At 44.8% G+C, this 18,518-nt stretch overlaps 1 protein-coding gene across 4 annotated transcripts in view; it reads right to left on the minus strand.

Moving 5' to 3' along the window:
• tpp2 (tripeptidyl peptidase 2) overlaps positions 1–18,518 on the minus strand; it is a 185,874-nt gene that overhangs the window by 138,726 nt on the left and 28,630 nt on the right. For all 4 annotated transcript variants that reach the window (XM_070891895.1, XM_070891894.1, XM_070891898.1 and 1 more), the window contains exons 5-9: positions 11,161–11,285; positions 10,700–10,863; positions 7,396–7,550; positions 6,476–6,552; positions 84–211 (exon numbers count right to left, since the gene is read on the minus strand). In XM_070891895.1, the coding sequence (XP_070747996.1) occupies positions 84–211; positions 6,476–6,552; positions 7,396–7,550; positions 10,700–10,863; positions 11,161–11,285 (649 nt within the window). The remainder of the gene's footprint in view (positions 1–83; positions 212–6,475; positions 6,553–7,395; positions 7,551–10,699; positions 10,864–11,160; positions 11,286–18,518) is intronic.

Genomic DNA, 18,518 nt, shown 5'->3' on the forward strand with positions numbered 1-18,518 from the left:
AAACTGGTGGAAAAATTATTTAACAACATAAATCATTACCTCTGGATACGGTCATACAGGAGTTAAATAAAATCAGTTCCTACCGATGACACTGGAAGTAGTTCCACCTGGACATCCTACAGTGGAAAGGCAAGGTCCATTATTGCCTGCACTTGACACATAGATCACATTGTGCTTCAATACTGCTTCATTAATTATTTCACAAATACATCTGTAACAGACAGATGAAAAACAAAAATGTTATGTCAAACTTGTGCAACATAATTTACACATTTAGAACATAATATTCAATTATAATCACTTGCTTAGTTAAGAATCCCAACCGGTGGGATTCTCTTGGTTCAGTTATAATACCCATTTAGCTGTATATCAAAATCTACTCTCATATATATTCTCTCAAAGTCATAGTGAAAGAGGAGATAGTGGAGATACTGGATAGGATAAACATTGATAAAGAGTAGGTACTGGAAAGACTGGCTGTACTTAAAGTAGATAAGTCACCAGGACCGGATGAAATGCATCCTGAGGGAAGTAAAGATGGAAATTGCAGAGGTACTGGCCATAATCTTCCAATCCTCCTTAGCTACAGAGGTGGTGCCAGAGGACTGCAGAATTGCAAATGTTACACACTTGTTCAAAAAAGGGTTTAAAAATAAACCCAGCAACTACAAGCCAGTCAGTTTAACCTCAGTAGTGGGGAAGCTTTTAGAAAGGAGAATCAGGGACAAAATTAACAGTCACTTGGACAAGTATGGATTAATTAAGGAAAGCCAGCACTGATTTGTTAAAGGCAAATCGTGTTTAACTAACTTGATTGAGTTTTATGATGAGTTCAGAGAGAGGGTTGATGAGGGCAATGCAGTTGATGTAGTGTACATGGACATCCAAAAGGTGCTTGATAAATTGCCACATAGGAGGCTTGCCAGCAAAGTTGAAGCCCATGGAATAAAAGGAATGTGGCAGCATGGATACAAAATTGGCTAAGTGACAGGAAACAGAGAGTAGTGGCGAATGGTTATTTTTCGAACTGGAGGAAGGTACACAGTGGCGTTCCCCAGGGGTCGGTACTAGGACCGAGTAATTACAGGTCAGTCAGCCTAACCTCGGTGGTGGGCCTCTCTGCTAAGGGAAATAGGTCCCTCCTATCCATTTTATCTAAGCCTCCCATAATTTTAGACACCTCAATTAAATCTCCCCTCAGCCTCCTCTGTTCCAATGAAAATAACCCCAGTTTATCTAATCTTTCCTCATAGCTAAAATTCTCCAGTCCTGGCAACAACCTCGTAAATCACTTCTGTACCCTCTCTAGTGCAATTACATCTTTCCTGTAATGTGCGTAGTATTCTAGCTGTGGCCTTACTAGTGTTTTATACAGTTCAAGCATAACCTCCCTGCTCTTATATTCTATGCCTCAGATAATAAAAGGAAAGTATCCCGTATGCCTTCTTAACCACCTTATCTTCCTATCCTGCTACCTTCACAGATCTGTGGGCATGCACTCCAAGGTCCCTCTGTTCCTCTACACTTCTCAGTATCCTACCACTTATTGTGCATTCTCTTGCCCAGTTAGCCCCCCCCAACTGCATTACTTCACACTTCTCTGGATTGATTTCAATTTGTCACTTTTCTGCCGACCTGACCAGTCCATTGATATCTTCCTGTAGTCTACAGCTACCTTCCTCACCATCAACCATCGTGTTTTGTTCTTTTTGGTTAGATCATTACACAAATAGTATTAGACAATTGCTGGTTTCTCGAGTAACTTAAATTCTTTAGCTGGTAATGCAGCAATGTTGAAGAATGGCATAGGTTGCTTCATATTCTGACATTAATAACCAGGTGTAAACTTAAAAGAAGCATCATATAAAATTATCTGTCAGTATAAAAATGATGGCTTACTTGTTAAACATAGGATTAATGGCCCCAAGTTTGCCTCCTCTGCTAGGTGTGCCGACTTTGTAGAACAGAAACAGCACCGATTTCTTGCCTCCGTATTCTCCCTGTTGGTTCCAGGCCTGTGGCGCAGCGCATCGGAACGCGTGGTGGGCGGAGCCTTCAGCGCGGGATCTCTGCACATGCGCGCTGGAGTCTGCGCGCATGTGCAGTAGCTCCTGGCAGGCTGTTTCTGCAAACGCATGCTGCAGGCTGTGTGAGAGGGGACCTGGCCAAATGGGTTCCCTCATCGGCGGCCAGAGTATGCTCTGCAGGCTATGTCAACTCTGACCTGATTGTAAAACTCCTGAAGAGTTTCTGGGGGTTTGGGTTTGTAACTCTCGACCAGATGAACCGGGAATTCATGCAGGTGTTTGATGCCATGCCAGACATCAGTCTAGATGTGCCAAACTCTTGCAGGATTCTGAAGGGGTTTGTGGACCAGTGTCATCAGCAAGCGGTCATCACAAAGCCCTCCAAGATCAGTGCCCCAAACGTGAAGCCAGGCCCTCTGTGAGCGAGGACGGGAGTAAGTGCGTCACACAGGCAGCCCAGTAAGCGGCCCCGACAGCAGGAAAAGATGCGCCTGAGCGGAGGAAACGTCTCTCCCGCCCCCACCCCCCCTCCTCTCTCCCCCACCCCACCCACCCCTCCTCTCTCGCCCCCACCCCCCTCTCTCCCCCCCCACCCCGTAGCCCCCTCCTCCTCCTCTCTCCCCTCCCCTTCTCTCCCCCCCCAGCCGAATGATCTCCCTCATCGGCGGCCCGCTGCCTTCCCGGGTCGTGTTTTGGTAGAATTTCTATTTTTTTATTTGTTATTGATTGATTGATTGCTTATTACTTTGGTCTGGGTGCTTTAGGTGCAGGGTTCCTTCTATTTTTTATTTGTGAATTCATTGCTTATTACTTTTTATGCTTTGTTTGGTGCTTTAAATGTAGTTACTTGCATCGATTTCTTAACTCTAGGTAAGGTTTTTCTGTGCGGACAGAAGTGGCAACATACGCTGGCCAACTATTTGCTGGCCAAACACCTAAAACAGGGGTATGTGCCTGGGAACGCCCCCTTTTGAAAAAACACTGAACTAAAAAAAACCTAACCACTCGCTTACACTGGCGCAAATTAAATGGCCAGAATTGCAACTAAAAAGATGGTCCAGAAAAATCAAGTTGCTCCAAAAAAAGGAGCAACTCCTGGGGAAACTTCAGCTCTATATTATTAGCGGGAGAACTAACTGGCGCCATTGAGCAAACATTGGTGTTCCAATTAAATCAACTACTAAAATGCATTCGTATTACTGATATTTCACAAAGACCATTCTTTTTAACCAACATCCGTTTGATTTTGCTTTGTGAATGTTTATTATGCAGTGAATGATAACATTAGGAAAATCTTGGAAGAGTTACTGGGGCCAAAATTGCCGCTGGAAACGAGGCACACCTACCTGTTACTCTTGTTTTTACCGGCGCGGTGGATGCAGTGGCCACTTGAGCAAAATTTCGCTCTTTGGCTTTTTTTTCTGGTGGACTGGAAGTCGGTCATAATGGGGTGGATATACGGCAGTGAGGGAAAGCTCAGACTCTAGAGGGGTAGAGGTTGGGGGCGGGCGCAGTGGCCACCGCAGTCAGTCATCTGCGTAGCGTTGATGACGTCATTATGGCGCCGCATCACCACGGCTTTCGCCTTCACTTAAAGGGGACAGCCTGCATGATTTTTTCGGTCCACTGTGCCACCAGGGAGGGTTTCGGTCGAGCCAGTGGCCTGGAAACCAAGAGGGGGTGCCAGGCTGCCTGTTGGCGGTCCAGCCAGAACCCAGGGGCATAACTGTCAGCCCGACATGGCAGTCGGCTGACAAAGAAAAATATGGCGGCAGCGGGTCCTCCCCTTTAATGGGAGCAGCACCGCCATTTTACAAGGACTACAGCCTCATTGCACCGGCAGAAAAAAGCAACTTTTGGCACCGCGCGAGCAAGATTTTTTTGGTGGAATTTCGCCATCGGGGGGGGCGGGGGGAAAATCGGTGGTGCGCGCTCTGATGACGCACTTAGGACGGATCGGCAGCAGCAGAGCAATGCGAGGGGGGGGGGGGGGGGGGGGGGGGAAGTGGGTCACTGCCGGGAGATCACAGGAGCGCAATTTTCAAATTGGTGACCATTGCACTCCGCAGCGTGGCTGCAGATTTCCAGTGGTAACAGGCCTTCAGGGAAGGGGCAATTTCAGCCCCACTGAGTCTACATGAGCTGAATTTACACACCTATAAATTTAACCACTGTGTTCATGATTCTATATTAATAATTCAGATCCTTACACTGTGCAGTTCAATAACCCTTACTAACTTAGTTCCTTTGAAAAGATGATTAGCACTCTGTTCATTATTATGAATTATTTTGGACAACATATTAAATATGATAAGATAATTAAGGTCATACCACCTTTCAATTTAACTGTCTCTCTCTATCAAAAATAATTACAGAGAACATTTCTCAATACCTGTAAATTGAATTCCACTCGTTAAAAAAATTGATTTTGGTTAGATTGTTGTCGGGTCTGTTATTTGGATCTCCTGTCCAAGGTGATGCAGGAGCTAAGGCTGCAGAGCAGGCGAGAGCATTCATCCAAACAAATACCAGATGGGTTTAATCCACCAATGTACCTGAATGTATTTCCAACACACGCTCAATCAGCCGCTGCTGCCGCCAACTCTGGCAATGAAGTAGACAGGCGATAAACTGAGACCCGGAGGTACGTGAACTGCAAGTTTGCTGAATGTCATAGATGAAGTGAAATGAGCTGCAAACGACCCCAACACCCGACTTGGGAATGCCCGAGAAATAAAAATGAAATGAAATGAATGGAGCACAATGTTTCCTCTAAGCTGCGCGGCCACGCAGTAATGGGAAATGTCCTGCGCAGGCCACTCGCCAGATTTTCCATTGTAAATACCGTGAATGCGCAGAAATTTAAAGGGACCACGCACTAAAAGAAACAGACCGCGCAGAACAATGCGCAACACTTGCAGGGAACATTAATGGAGAAGAGTTCAGTTTCTCAGCATTCATAAGAACATAAGAAATAGGAGGAGTAGGCCTTTTGGCCCTCGAGCCTGCTCTGCCATTCAATATCATGACTGATCTGATCATGGACTCAGCTCCAATTCCCTGCCCGCTCCCCATAACCTTTTATTTCCTAATCGCTCAAAAGTCTGTCTATTTCCACCTTAAATATATTTCAATGACCCAGCCTCTACAACTCTCTGGGGCAGAGAATTCCATAGATTTACAACAGTGAAGAAATTTCTCCTCATTTCAGTTTTAAATGGGCGAACCTTATTCTAAAACTATGCCCTCTAGTTTTAGATTCCCCCATGAGTGGATGTGGTGTATTTGGCTTAAATAAGTAAATGTCCATTTTAAACATGGACGTTTTAAGTGGTGGGGACTATATTGAGACAATTTAGTGTGAGCTGCGAGGAGGATGCTATTAGGCTGCAGAGTGACTTGGATAGGTTAGGTGAGTGGGCAAATGCATGGCAGATGAAGTATAATGTGGATAAATGTGAGGTTATCCACTTTGGTGGTAAAAACAGAGAGACAGACTATTATCTGAATGGTGACAGATTAGGAAAAGGGAAGGTGCAACGAGACCTGGGTGTCATGGTACATCAGTCATTGAAGGTTAGCATGCAGGTACAGCAGGCGGTTAAGAAAGCAAATGGCATGTTGGCCTTCATAGCGAGGGGATTTGAATACAGGGGCAGGGAGGTGTTGCTACAGTTGTACAGGGCCTTGGTGAGGCCACACCTGGAGTATTGTGTACAGTTTTGGTCTCCTAACTTGAGGAAGGACATTCTTGCTATTGAGGGAGTGCAGCGAAGGTTCACCAGACTGATTCCCGGGATGGCGGGACTGACCTATCAAGAAAGATTGGATCAACTGGGCTTGTATTCACTGGAGTTCAGAAGAATGAGAGGGGACCTCATAGAAACGTTTAAAATTCTGACGGGTTTAGACAGGTTAGATGCAGAAAGAATGTTCCCAATGTTGGGGAAGTCCAGAACCAGGGGTCACAGTCTGAGGATAAGGGGTAAGCCATTTAGGACCGAGATGAGGAGAAACTTCTTCACCCAGAGAGTGGTGAACCTGTGGAATTCTCTACCACAGAAAGTAGTTGAGGCCAATTCACTAAATATATTCAAAAGGGAGTTAGATGAAGTCCTTACTACTCGGGGGATCAAGGGTTATGGCGAGAAAGCAGGAAGGGGGTACTGAAGTTTCATGTTCAGCCATGAACTCATTGAATGGTGGTGCAGGCTAGAAGGGCTGAATGGCCTGCTCCTGCACCTATTTTCTATGTTTCTATCCAGTATCCTACTAGCAGTGATAAAAAAAATCTCATGGCATATTAAAGTAGTTTGTTTCCTCTTTCCACTAACAATCGAAATCCATCTTCTGTCAACTTTGATTCAACAGTAAGAACTTACATGTCATTCATTTGATCTATGATTGATGTATTACAGTGTTAGCAAAGCACTATTAGTTATACTCACCCTGCATTGGGCCAATGTGTAGCCTCACCATAGCTGTAGTTTACAAGATCACATTTATATTTTATTGTTTCAATCATCTGTTGACAGAACAGGAATAAGGCTTAAATATATTCCAGGCTTACATATTTTTACACATGACAAAATCAAGTATTGCAAATCATGTCAAATCAAAGGGAACCTTATTCAAAACCTCCCATCTTCCAACTTTTTCAAACAACATAAACAGGAAGAAAATAAAAAGATGCTGTTACTGTATCTTTAAAAGGCATTGTAAGCGGTGTACATGAATTTTCTGAAAGGATATTAACTTAATTCCTCAAGTTTTCTTGTATTGATCACTTTTTAAAAATGACATACTAATTACATTTATCTAGGCTGATACTTCAGTATCGTACTGAGGAAACACTGCATTGTTGGAGGTGCTGTCTTCCTGATCAGACATTAACAACTTTAATGCTGCCCTGGCTTGTGTTATTATTTGGCATCTGTGTGTTGCTCCCTTCATACACATTAAAAGTAGCCCTGGATGATTCGCCATCTAACATTTCCTCTCTGCGGAGAAGCTTTTAGCCTCCACTCAGCAACTTCCTCACTGCAATATCACTTAAGTTTTTAGTCAGGGAGATCCAATTTTATTTACAACCAAAAAATCTAATTCAAGAATAGGACAGTCAACTTCGTGAAGTAAATAGCAAGTTAGTTAATCCATTTAATTCTTCTGAGAGGTCAATTACAGAGCAGCATAGGCAAATGTGGAGGAACATATCTGCCGTCTGCCACAGATCGATGGGGAGGGGGAAGCAGAATAAGAGAAAAATAGGGGGAAATCAGCAGAGAGAGTAAACGACCTTGTTTTCAATAATAATGCAAACCATCAAAGACTAAAACTGCCGAATTAAAAAATGATGATAAAAACTCACAGCTCTGATCAACCCTGTGCCAGTTTCCATAGTGCTGAGCCTTGTGTCACCAATCTTCACAGCAAGAATTTGAGCCCCAGGTGCTATGCCATTCCGCTCAGGATCGTCTGGAAAGAAACCTGCAGCTATACTAGCTACATGTGTCCCATGGGCCCCTGTTGTGAACAAATGGCAACACATTAAGATATAGCCCAACAGCAAAAAACCATCTCGTGGTGCACTGAGGGGATAATGCTTGCACAATAAATCAATTATATAAGTTAGCCATAACATTTAACAAAATTGCATTCCACATCATTTTCCATCCATTATTGTAATCCTGGAAAATTGTGAGGAGCGCACACCCAAATTCCTAGTATGTGCCCCCATTGTAGGAGTAGCCTCGAATGAGGTGGACAAAATATGTTGGTGAATTGAGTAACGGCAGATAACATTTTATGTGGATTGGTGTAAAGTACTGAAGATAGTAAGGAAAAATGGGTGACACATGAATGGCACTGAAATAACTAAGGATGAAGTTGAAAGAGACATGAGAACTTGAGTATGCTCAACAAGTCCAACCAAGTTAGAGTATCAATAAACAACACTCATAGGGCCCAAGTTTCCACATGATTCGCGCCTGATTTTTAGGAGCAACTGATGGAGAACGGACTATTTTAGAAATCGCAATTCTCCACATTTTTTTTTCTGCAGTTCTAGTCAGGTAGAACAGTTCTAGTTTAGAACAGAATTTTTTCTTAAAAAGGGGGCGTGTCCGGCCACTGACGCCTGATTTGAAAGTTTCCACAGTGAAAATGTACTCCAAACTAAAGTAGAATGGAGCAAGTGAAGATTCTTGTAGAACTGAAAAAATCAGGCGCAGGTTACAAATTAGGCGTCCAGAACGAGGTGGGGGGGGAAGGGAACTCATTAAATTCGACAATAAATCCTTATTTATACTTCTACAAATAAATCCAACCTGAATAAACATTTATAAGCCAATAAAAGATTAAATAAGCCATCTTCCTACCTGTGTGAAAGTGCTTCAGCCAGGGAGAATTCTGCAGCCGTTCGTGTCGCTGAGTGGGGGAGAGAGAGAGAGAGAGAGAGAGAGAGAGAGAGAGAGAGAGAGAGAGAGAGAGAGAGGTCAGGTCGGATCGGATCCAGTCCGGGAGTCGGGAGTCGGGTCCAGTGGGAGGGGGGGGAGCAGGTCGGGTCGGGGAACAGGAGCGCGGGTCGGGGAACAGGAGCGGGTGTCTGGTCGGCCGGGGGGGGGAGCGGGTCTCGGGGTGGGGGGGTGGGAGCGGGTGTCTGGTCGGCGGGGGGGGGGGGGGGGCGGGTGTCGGGTCGGGTCTGGTCGGCGGGGGTTGGGTCTCGTCGGGGGCGGGGAGCAGGAGCTGGCCATGGGAGGAGCCCCAGTGAGGCCATTCAGCCAGGGCTAGGGGCTGCGTGCTTCGGGCCCCTCCCACACAGTTCGAAGCCTGGAGCTACTGCACTTGCGTGCCGACTGTTTTCAGCGCCGGGACCTGGCTCCGCACCCCCCACAGCTTGTGCTGGCTGCGCCGAGGGCCAGAGGCCCTGCAGGGAGGTAGAGAATACCGAGAATTTTTTTAGGCGCCGTTTTAGGCGCGAAAAACGGGCGCCCAGCTCGGAGGGGCGCCCGTTTTTTTTCTTGTGGAAACTTGGGCCCATAGAATGGTGTTTAGCCAAAATAGTAGAATACAAGTCAGTGAAGTTGTTATCAAATTGTAGAGTGCTCTGGTCAGACAGCATCTGAAGTACTGTGTCCGGTTCTAGTTACTGAGACATAAAGATGTACTAGCAGTCGAAACAGTATTGAACAGAGCTACAAGGCTGATCCCTGATATCAAAAAGTTATGAGGAAGGAGGCATCTAAAGTATGTATACAAGATGATATGGGAAAGGTAAATCCAGAAACTTAAATTGTGAGAATAGGGCAAAGTACACAGGTTTAAAATAGCAAAAGGCAAATTTAGGACCATCAGGAAGGCCTTCCTTCAGATAGAGTGATCAATACATGGAATGGCTTTCCAGATACAAAAGTGGAAGTGACACCCCAGGTATTATTGAAGAAACAATTGGATGCTACATTAGGATAACTGTAGGATCTTTCTGGCCAAAAGATGATGGGCCAAGGAGCATTCCTCATCCATAATTATCTCGAGGCTCCCCATGAGAAGTACATATTCCCTTTAATGTAACATGCTCATATGACTCACTGAATAGCATTTAAAGAAATGCAATACTTCCCTAACCACCCCACCAGATCATCAAAATCATGACTATAGTGTCCATTTTATTTGCTAAAATTAAAAAGGTAGGCAAAGTATTGAAAACTTATTTCAAAATGTGATTACCCAAGAAGATTCTCCTAGCTTAAATTTTCCTAACAAGGAGAAACTATAATTTTAGAAATTTAGACTTTTTTTCCAACTGCTTATAACAGTTTGTGAAAAATATTAACTCGATGCAAAACACAATTGAACAGAACTCTAACATATGGATACAAAAGCTACTGTGGATACTAGAAATTTGAAATAAAAACAGAAAATGCTGGAAATACTCAACAGGTTAGGCCGCCTCTGTGGAGAGAGAAACAGAGTTAAAGTTTCAGAGAACTGATCAGAAAGGCCATCGTTCTGAAACTTTCTCTCTTGTTTCTCTCTCCACAGATCCTGCCTGACCTGCTGAATATTTCCAGCATTTTCTCTCTTCCTTTCTAATACATGGATGTTACTAGAGAAATCAATTTACTGCTTTTTTTTGTTTAAGAATTTATTTCTTCGCACTGTTGAGAGGATTTCAAAAGGACCCTCAACGTTCTTATCCTAGGCAATGAAAGTAGCAAGAGAGCCCAAGATTTAGTGAAGCAATTTATATAAACTATCATCTTTTGCAGTGATGCTCACATCAAGTTGGATGATGCACCACTTTATAAGGAAGGATGATTATGCCAAGTAATGCTCAATGTATTATACTGCAGCTAAGTGAAACTATGCTTGTTTAAAGCTATTGTTGGATGAGTTCATTCAGAATTTAACTGCTATTCAGGCTACAGGACAGTTCCAAAAGCAAGCAAAGGAGCATGCAAAACTTCATCATTGGTACAGTGTCTCTTGTTTTTGGTTAGCTGGATGTCTGATATCACTGTGCCCAAGAATCTTCAAATGAAGCAACTGAGAAAACCACATAGGCATAGTTCTGTTTGTGTGCTACAGAGTGCACATTTTTTCCCCGTAGGCATATACCCCAATTATCCAAATTCTGAGAACATGTGCAAGTATCTAGTGAAATAAAGTCTTACCTCCACTTGTCACAATACAGAGTGTATTGCCGTCATCATAAATATTGATAGAGTAGTTGAGCATCTCAGATATCCCCAATGAGGCATATTCTTGCGCTTCATTGTAATTCCTCAGTACAGTGCAGCTACTGAGATCCCCACATTCACTTGTATCCATACAGGCTCTAAAAACAAATGGTTACGATCCATGGGTGAAACTTTTAAAAACCACAGGAACACATTTTCTGACAAATTCAATTTTAAACCATTTGATTTGTCAAAAAGGTACTTTTACTCTTGTACAGAGATATTACCAATTAAAAGCTATTCAAAAAGGTTTCAAACAAAAATTACTTATTATTTAAATGCTTATAAACACTTCCCAATATCTGGAAAACTTTAGTAACATGCATTTTTGATACTATCACATAAAATATATATATATATTTTTTTTTTAAATGAGAAATTATTTCAGTGCTTACCTCCATGTCTCACCATCGTGCCATACCAGGCAGTCATATGCAGGACCTAGGTCACAGTATTTTTTCTCCATGGAATTCAGCAATTCTACTTGAGACTGGAGTTCCTCTCGCTGCATCTTTTCTGCCTTCACAGAAAGAGACAATGCTGGTATTACACATATAATTTCAATCAGGTTAAAGTTTACAAACCTTTTGAGATGTAATTGGACAGTTAAAACTATTTGAAGAACATTTGAGTTGCACTTTGAACCTTAGGCACATGACATAAATGACAACAGCAATCGAATGTACCCTAATCAGCGACAAAATAAACATTACAGTTAAGTTTGATCCCCTCGAGTACTGCATCAGCCATGTGAGTCTAGGCACCTCCTGGGAAGGAGATTAATACACAAGAGTGATTCACTGGTAGTTGTGTATCTCAGTGGTTTTTTTTTAAAAAAGAGATATACAGCTCTGATTATACAGATAGATTACCTATCTGGTAGGATCTTCTTTATTCTTCAAATGGCATGCAACTCCACACACTATAGGAATATAATTTAGCTTGATGGGTTCTGGGAAAATCACACGCTGAGCAAGTGGATGAAAATATTATTGCTACATATAGACTCTTGCTCCCACATAATATAAAGCCCCAATCTCAATTCATTTTAACCTGAAACTAAACTGAAACACAGGCCGGGATTTTACTCAGCGGATCCGTGGCAAGCGACGTCGGTGGCGGGTCCTGTTCTGGAAAATTCATTTCCCTTAATGGGGTTTGTTAAGCCTGCCCAGCGCGTTTTCCGGTCAGCTAGAGGAAGCGGGCCTGATGTCGTCGTTTGATGATGCGTCACCAGCTGGTTTCCTTAAAGAGAACATGTCCAAATTTATTTTGAGATTTGTGCTGTCAGTGTTCTGCAGCATTGAGGTGGTGCAAACACCAAATGACTGCACAAAGACACAGGGCTGCAGGCAGGCTCTCCCATGAATCTCTCCATGTTTATGGAGGGAGTCATAGCATGCAGGGAGATACTCTTCCCTTCCCATAGGCGAAAGAGACCTCCCCAGGTGAACAACACAGCTGGATGCACATTGCAGAGGAGGGCACAAGCACGGATGTGGTCAGAAGGACCCGAGTGCCGTGCCGAAAACGTTTCAATTACCTCAGTAGATTACGAAACGTTGGTACAAAGCCACACCCCACCTCATCCTGCTGTGCTTATCATCACATCCCCATCACTCTGCCTTCCCTACCCTACCCTTGCACATTCTTACTCACGCTAACTTACCCTGGACCTCCACCCATCCCTCTCTATCTATCTATATTATCACATCCCATCTCACTAGCCACCCCTTACACTCATGGTCATCCGAGTGCAATCATATCAACTAACAATACACAAGGGGTGTTTTGGGCAATGTTCATGTAAAATTTTTGTTAATGTGGTGTCAAACATTGAAACCTTTATTTTCAAGTTTGCGTTCTTGGAACAGATGTGTGTGTGCACCTTTGGAAGTGGCTTAGTGAGTTGCAATGAACGGTGAGACACAACGGTACCCCCCGCATTGGTCATGACTGTGAAAGGAATGGCCTGGGCATTGCAGGGATGTTTTATGGTATTGGTGTGGGGTAATGCCAACCTGGCACATCATGAGGCAGCTAGGGTGTACAGTGTCAAGTAAACTAAATCTGGCCATAGTGAGGCCATCCCTCGCCTCCTGGGCAGAAATGTGGTCGGGTGCTGATGACCTCTGTCCTGTGCAGTATCAGTTAATTGTGGAGAAGGTTGGTGGTGTTGGTGTTGTTGTTGGTGCTGCTAGTGCATCTAGTGCTACTGGTGGTGGGGCTGATTATGGTGGGATTCTGAGGACCAAGGTGAGAGAGTGTAAATGATACCCATGCTGAAGTAGAGATGACAGAAGCAATCGGTCAATGGTGGGAAAGATTGCTGCACTGAGGTGAAACTGGCTTCAGAGTTTGCTTCACACAGGTTGCAAAGGAAGAAAGCAACAGCCTCTCCACTTCAAAAAGTGAACAGGTGTGAAGTGGGAGCTTTTATACTACATTTCAAGTGGTCATTCATCAGCTGATTCAATGGCTACTCAATTTACGCCCTCAGATTAACAGATGGGGTCCAAAACATGCATGGAAGCTGTGGATGAGCTGTTAAAGTCAAAAGGTAAGGTTAAATTCACTCAAGAGCTGGTCAACAAATCAATAAATTAGGTCCCCCGACGCTGACCCGCTGCCAATCAAATCAAATTTTCCTGCCGACCTGCCACTGATCCTGTCCGTTGAGCACCGGCAAAATTCCGGTCTCAGTGATCACTTAATACTACCCATCTCACGTTGTAAAAATATCAGTTTAGTACTCAAGATCAAATGTATGGCAGTGTACTCATGCCTTCGTCGGAACTATAAAATACCTGGAGTAGAAACCAGTTGTCCCGATTGAGGTGAAGCTTATTTTAGTTCACAACACTGCTACTACTATAGTAGAACACAAGAAATAGGAGCAGGAGTAAGCCATTTGATCCCTCGAGCCTGCTCCGTCATATAATAAGATCATGGCAGATTTGATCATGAACTCAGATCCACTTCCCTGCCCGTTCCCCATAACCTTTTATTCCCTTATTGCTCAAAAATCTGTCTACCTCCGCCTGAAATATATTCAAAGGCCCAGCCTCCACAGCTCTCTGAGGCAGTGAATTCTACAGATTTACAACCCTTAGCCTGTCTATATCCCTTTGCAGATTTTGTGCGTCCTCCTCAAAATTTGCTTTCCCACCAAACTTTGTGTCATCAGCAAACTTGGTTACATTACACTCGGTCTCTTCATCCAAGTCATTAATATATATTGTAAATAGTTGAGATCCCAGCACTGATCCCTGCGGCACCCTACTAGTTACTGTTTAACAGAAAACAGAGAGTGGGGATAAATGGGTCATTTTCCGGTTGGTAGTTAGTCAATCCACTATCCATGTTAATATATTACCCCCAACTCTGTGAACTTTTATTTTGTGCAGTGACCTTTTATGTGGCACCTTTTCGAATGCTTTTTGGAAATCCAAATACACCACATCCACTGGTTCCCCCTGATCCATCCTGCTCGTTACATCCTCAAAGAACTCCAGCAAATTTGTCAAACATAATTTCCCTTTCATAAAACCATGCTGGCTCTGCTTGATTGAATTATGGTTTTCTAAATGTCCTGCTACTGCTTCCTTAATAATGGACTCCAGCATTTTCCCAATGACAGGCGTTAGACTAACTAGTCTATAGTTTCCTGCTTTCTGTCTGCCTCTTTTTTTTTTTTTAAATAGGAGGTGTTACATTTGCGGTTTCCCAATCTGCTGGGCCCTCCCCAGAATCCAGGGAATTTTGGTCCGGCGAGCAGTGGGGCTAGAAAAATATCTGTAATCTAATGGAGGCAAATATGTCAAAGTAGCCAATGTAACAGCTTCATGCTATTGGTGCTTCCAAAATCTAGATGCTTGCTCTATATTTCGTAATGAGAGTGCTACTGTAATATAATCACTTGCCAAATGATGAGTTTAATACAGATGTGGGGTGACCAACTCAAATTGGGTAAAAATGACAGTTGAAATGTTCTTCTTTTACTGTAATATTAATCTTCACTGAGTATTTTAGCACAGGTTGAAAAGAATGTAACACTTCTGTTTGACTGTTTTAGGTCCTAAGATTGAGACCATCCGATTAGCTGCCACTGTCAATTCCATCCCTTACTCTAATCCAGCGGGCCAAATTTCCTCCAAGGTTCCACCCTGCCCTAGCACGGAACTCGCATGTTTCTCTAGTTTCTTTCCTGTCTCCCCTCATGCCCTCGCCGAGCTCATCTTGTCCATGAGACTCACGTCCTGCTCCCTCGAAGCTATTCCCACTCCCTTGACCCTATTCTCACTAAACTGACCACCCAACATCTCTTCCTGTTGTTAACGGTTCTCTCCCCTTAGGTACTGTTCCTCTCCTTCAAATTTGCCATAAGAACATAAGAATTAAGAGCAGCCATACGGCCCTTCAACCCCACTTGTGTCGGAGCAGTGAATGACTGACCGCAACACCAGGATTTCCGCAGGCCAAATCCCGAATGTTTCAAAAGGCGGAATGACGGCGAATGCTGCCAGTGCGCAGTCATTTGGACCGCAAATTCCTGGCCATTTTTTATAATGAAAAAGACTAGCCTGAAATGGAGTGGCAAAGTAATTGTGAGGAAATCACCTGATCAAAACAGAGTTCCTGAAAGTAACTGGCTTGAAACCTAGAACACAGGTTTGCTAGAAAATGACAAAACAGAGTTTCTGAAAAGCACCGTCAGTGTTCTCGCTCAGGCCAACATCCCAAGCACTGACCACACTCGACCAGCTCCGTTGGGCAGGCCACATCGTCTGCATGCCTGACACAAGACTCCCAAAGCAAGAGCTCTACTTAGAACTCCTACATGGCAAGCGAGCCCCAGGTGGGCAGAGAAAACATTTCAAGGAGACCCTAAAAACTTTGATAAAGTGCAACATCCCCACCAGCACCTGGGAATCACTGGCCCAAAACTGCCCAAAGTGGAGGAAGAGTATCTGGGAGGGCGCTGAGCACCTCGAGCCTTGTCGCCAAGAGCATGTGGAAATCAAGCACAGACAGCGGAAGAAGTGTGCGACAAACCAGGCTCGCCACCCACCCTTTCCTTCAACCACTGTCTGCTCCACCTGTGACAGAGACTGTAATTCCCGCATTGGACTGTACAGCCACCTGAGTGGAAACAAGTCTCCCGCGATTGAAGGACTGCATATGATGATGATGATGAGAGAATGATATCTGTGTTATCAGAAGTCTTCTTCTTAGGCAGTCCCTCGGAGTCGAGGATGACTTGTTTCCACATTATGAATTCTCAGGTGAGAAGTCCAATGCAGTCTCTCTGTCACAGGTGGGGCAGATGGTGGTTGAAGGGACGTGTGGATGGGGTGCTTGGGTTGTCCTGCGCTCCTTCCGCTTGCTCCTGCCGAAGAGACTAGAGGTGTTCGGTGCCTTCCCGGATGCTTCTTCTCCACTTTGAGCGGTCTGGGACCTGGGATTTCCAGGTGTCGGTGGGGAGGTTGCACTTTTTCAAGGAGGCTTTGAGGATGTCCTTGAAGCATTTCCTCTGCACACCAGAGTAGATCGCTTGTTTTGGGAGTCTTGTGTCAGACATGCAATGTGGCCCATCCATTGTAGCTGATCGAGCTTTGATGCTGGGGATGTTGGCCTGAACGAGAACTCTGACATTGGTGTCAATAGATTTGCAGAATCTTGCAGAGGCAGCGTTGGCGGTACTTCTCCAGTGTTTTGAGGTGCCTGTCTCTGAAGCATATAGGAAAGCGGTTATCACTACTGCTCTGTAGACCGTGAGCTTGGTGCCAGATTTGAGGTCCTGGTCTTCAAACACTCTCTTCCTCAGGCAACCGAAGGCTGCACTGGCACACAAAGCGGTGTTGGACATAGTCATTAACGTCTGCCCTTGTTGGAATGTAGGCTCCCGAGATATGGAAAATGGTCCACTTTGTCATGGATCTTGATAATCGGGAGGGGTAGTACTGTGTGGCAGGGGTAGGTTGGTAGAGAACCTTTGTCTTACGGATGTTTACTGTAAGGCCCATACTCTCGTACGCTTCAATGATGAAGGTGTTTACGATGGTTTGGAGTTCAACTTCCAAGTGTACGCAAACGCAAGCGCCGTCTGCATACTGTAATTCAATGACATAAGATGGGACGAACTTAGATCTGGACTGGAGGCGATGGAAGTTGAACAATTTCCTGTTCGTTCTGTAGATTGGCACCACTCCAGCGGGGAGCTTATTAAGGGCGAGATGGAGCATTGCAGCAAGATCGAGAAGAGTGTTGGTGTGATGACACAGCCTTGCTTGAACCCGGTCCGCACGTATATTGAGTCTGTGGTGGATCTGTTGGTCAGGATCACAGCTTGCATGTCATCGTGAAGCAGGCAGAAGTTGGTGACAAACTTTTGAGGACAGCCGAATTTGAGGAGAACACTCCATAATCGCTCATTGTTGACAGTGTCGAAGGTCTTTGTGAGGTCAAAGGCTGCCATGGCGCTGCTCCCTCCACTTCTTGAATTTGACGCGCGGTGAAGATCACGTCCATTGTGCCCCTTAGTGGGCGGAATCTGCATTGCGACTCAGAGGAGCTCTTCAGCCACAGGGAGAAGGCGATTGAGGAGGATTCTTGCGATGACTTTCCCTGTGGCAGACAGCAGGGAAACTCCTGTGTAATTACCGCAATCGAACTAGTCATCTTTCTTGAAGATGGTCACGATTACGGCGTCTCGAGATCCCCTAGCATGCTCTCCTCCTTTCAAATAAGAGAAATGAGTTCATGGATTCGCAGAAATAGTGCTTCTCCGCCATGCTTTAGTGCTTCGGCAGGGATTCCATCTGCTCTTAAAGCTTTGCTGTTCATCAGTTGTCAGATGGCCTTTACAACCTCATGCCAGGCTGGAATGTGCTGAGGTGTTGGTGGTAGCATGATGTGGGATGGAGTAGAGGACACTCACGTCGAAGACAGAGTCTTCGAAGTGCTCCTTTCAGAGGGCACTGACTGCCTTGCCTCTGTGTCCTTGAGTACTACCTCTCCGGTCTTGGCCCTCAGTGGGGTAGGACTTTGGGTTCTTGGGCCATAGGTGGTCTTGACTGTGCTAAAGAATCCACGCACGTCGTGGTTGTCAGTGGATCTCCTGCACTTTTTCCACCCACCATCTGTCCTTTAGGTTGCGAGTTTTATGTTGTACCTTGGCTTTCAGACGTCTATAGAACTGCTTTCTTGCTCTCGAGTTGTGTTGCTGTTTCCAGTTCAAGAATGCCTTGTGCTTGCGGCTTATTAGCTCCTGGATCACTTGGTCATTCTCGTCGAACCAGTCCTGATGTTTCCTGGTCGACTGACCAAGTGTCTTTTCACAGGTGCTAATTATGGAGGACTTGAGGGCAGACCAGGCACTGTGGACACTCTACGTCTCTGGTTCACTGGAAGTCGTCAGGTTGGTTGAGGGGCGCTGGCTGAATAGGGCTTTCTTAGCAGGGTCTTTGAGTGTTCCAACATTGATTTTCCTGTGGTATAGTTTCTGTTACCACTGCTGTTTTGGGGCTACATCGATGGAAATGACAGAGCGGATTAGGCGGTGGTTGGTCCAGCAGTCATCAGCTCCTGTCATGGTGCGGGTGATGCGGACGTCCTTGCAGTCCCTCGCTCGAACGATGACGTAGTCCAGCAGATGCCAGTGTTTGGAGCGAGGGTGTTGCCATGAAGCCTTGTATTTGTCTCACTGACGGAACAAGGTGTTGGTTATGACAAGACCAAGTTCTAAGCATTT

The sequence above is a fragment of the Pristiophorus japonicus genome, chromosome 10, assembly GCF_044704955.1.
Source record: "Pristiophorus japonicus isolate sPriJap1 chromosome 10, sPriJap1.hap1, whole genome shotgun sequence".
Lineage (NCBI taxonomy): Eukaryota > Metazoa > Chordata > Chondrichthyes > Pristiophoridae > Pristiophorus > Pristiophorus japonicus.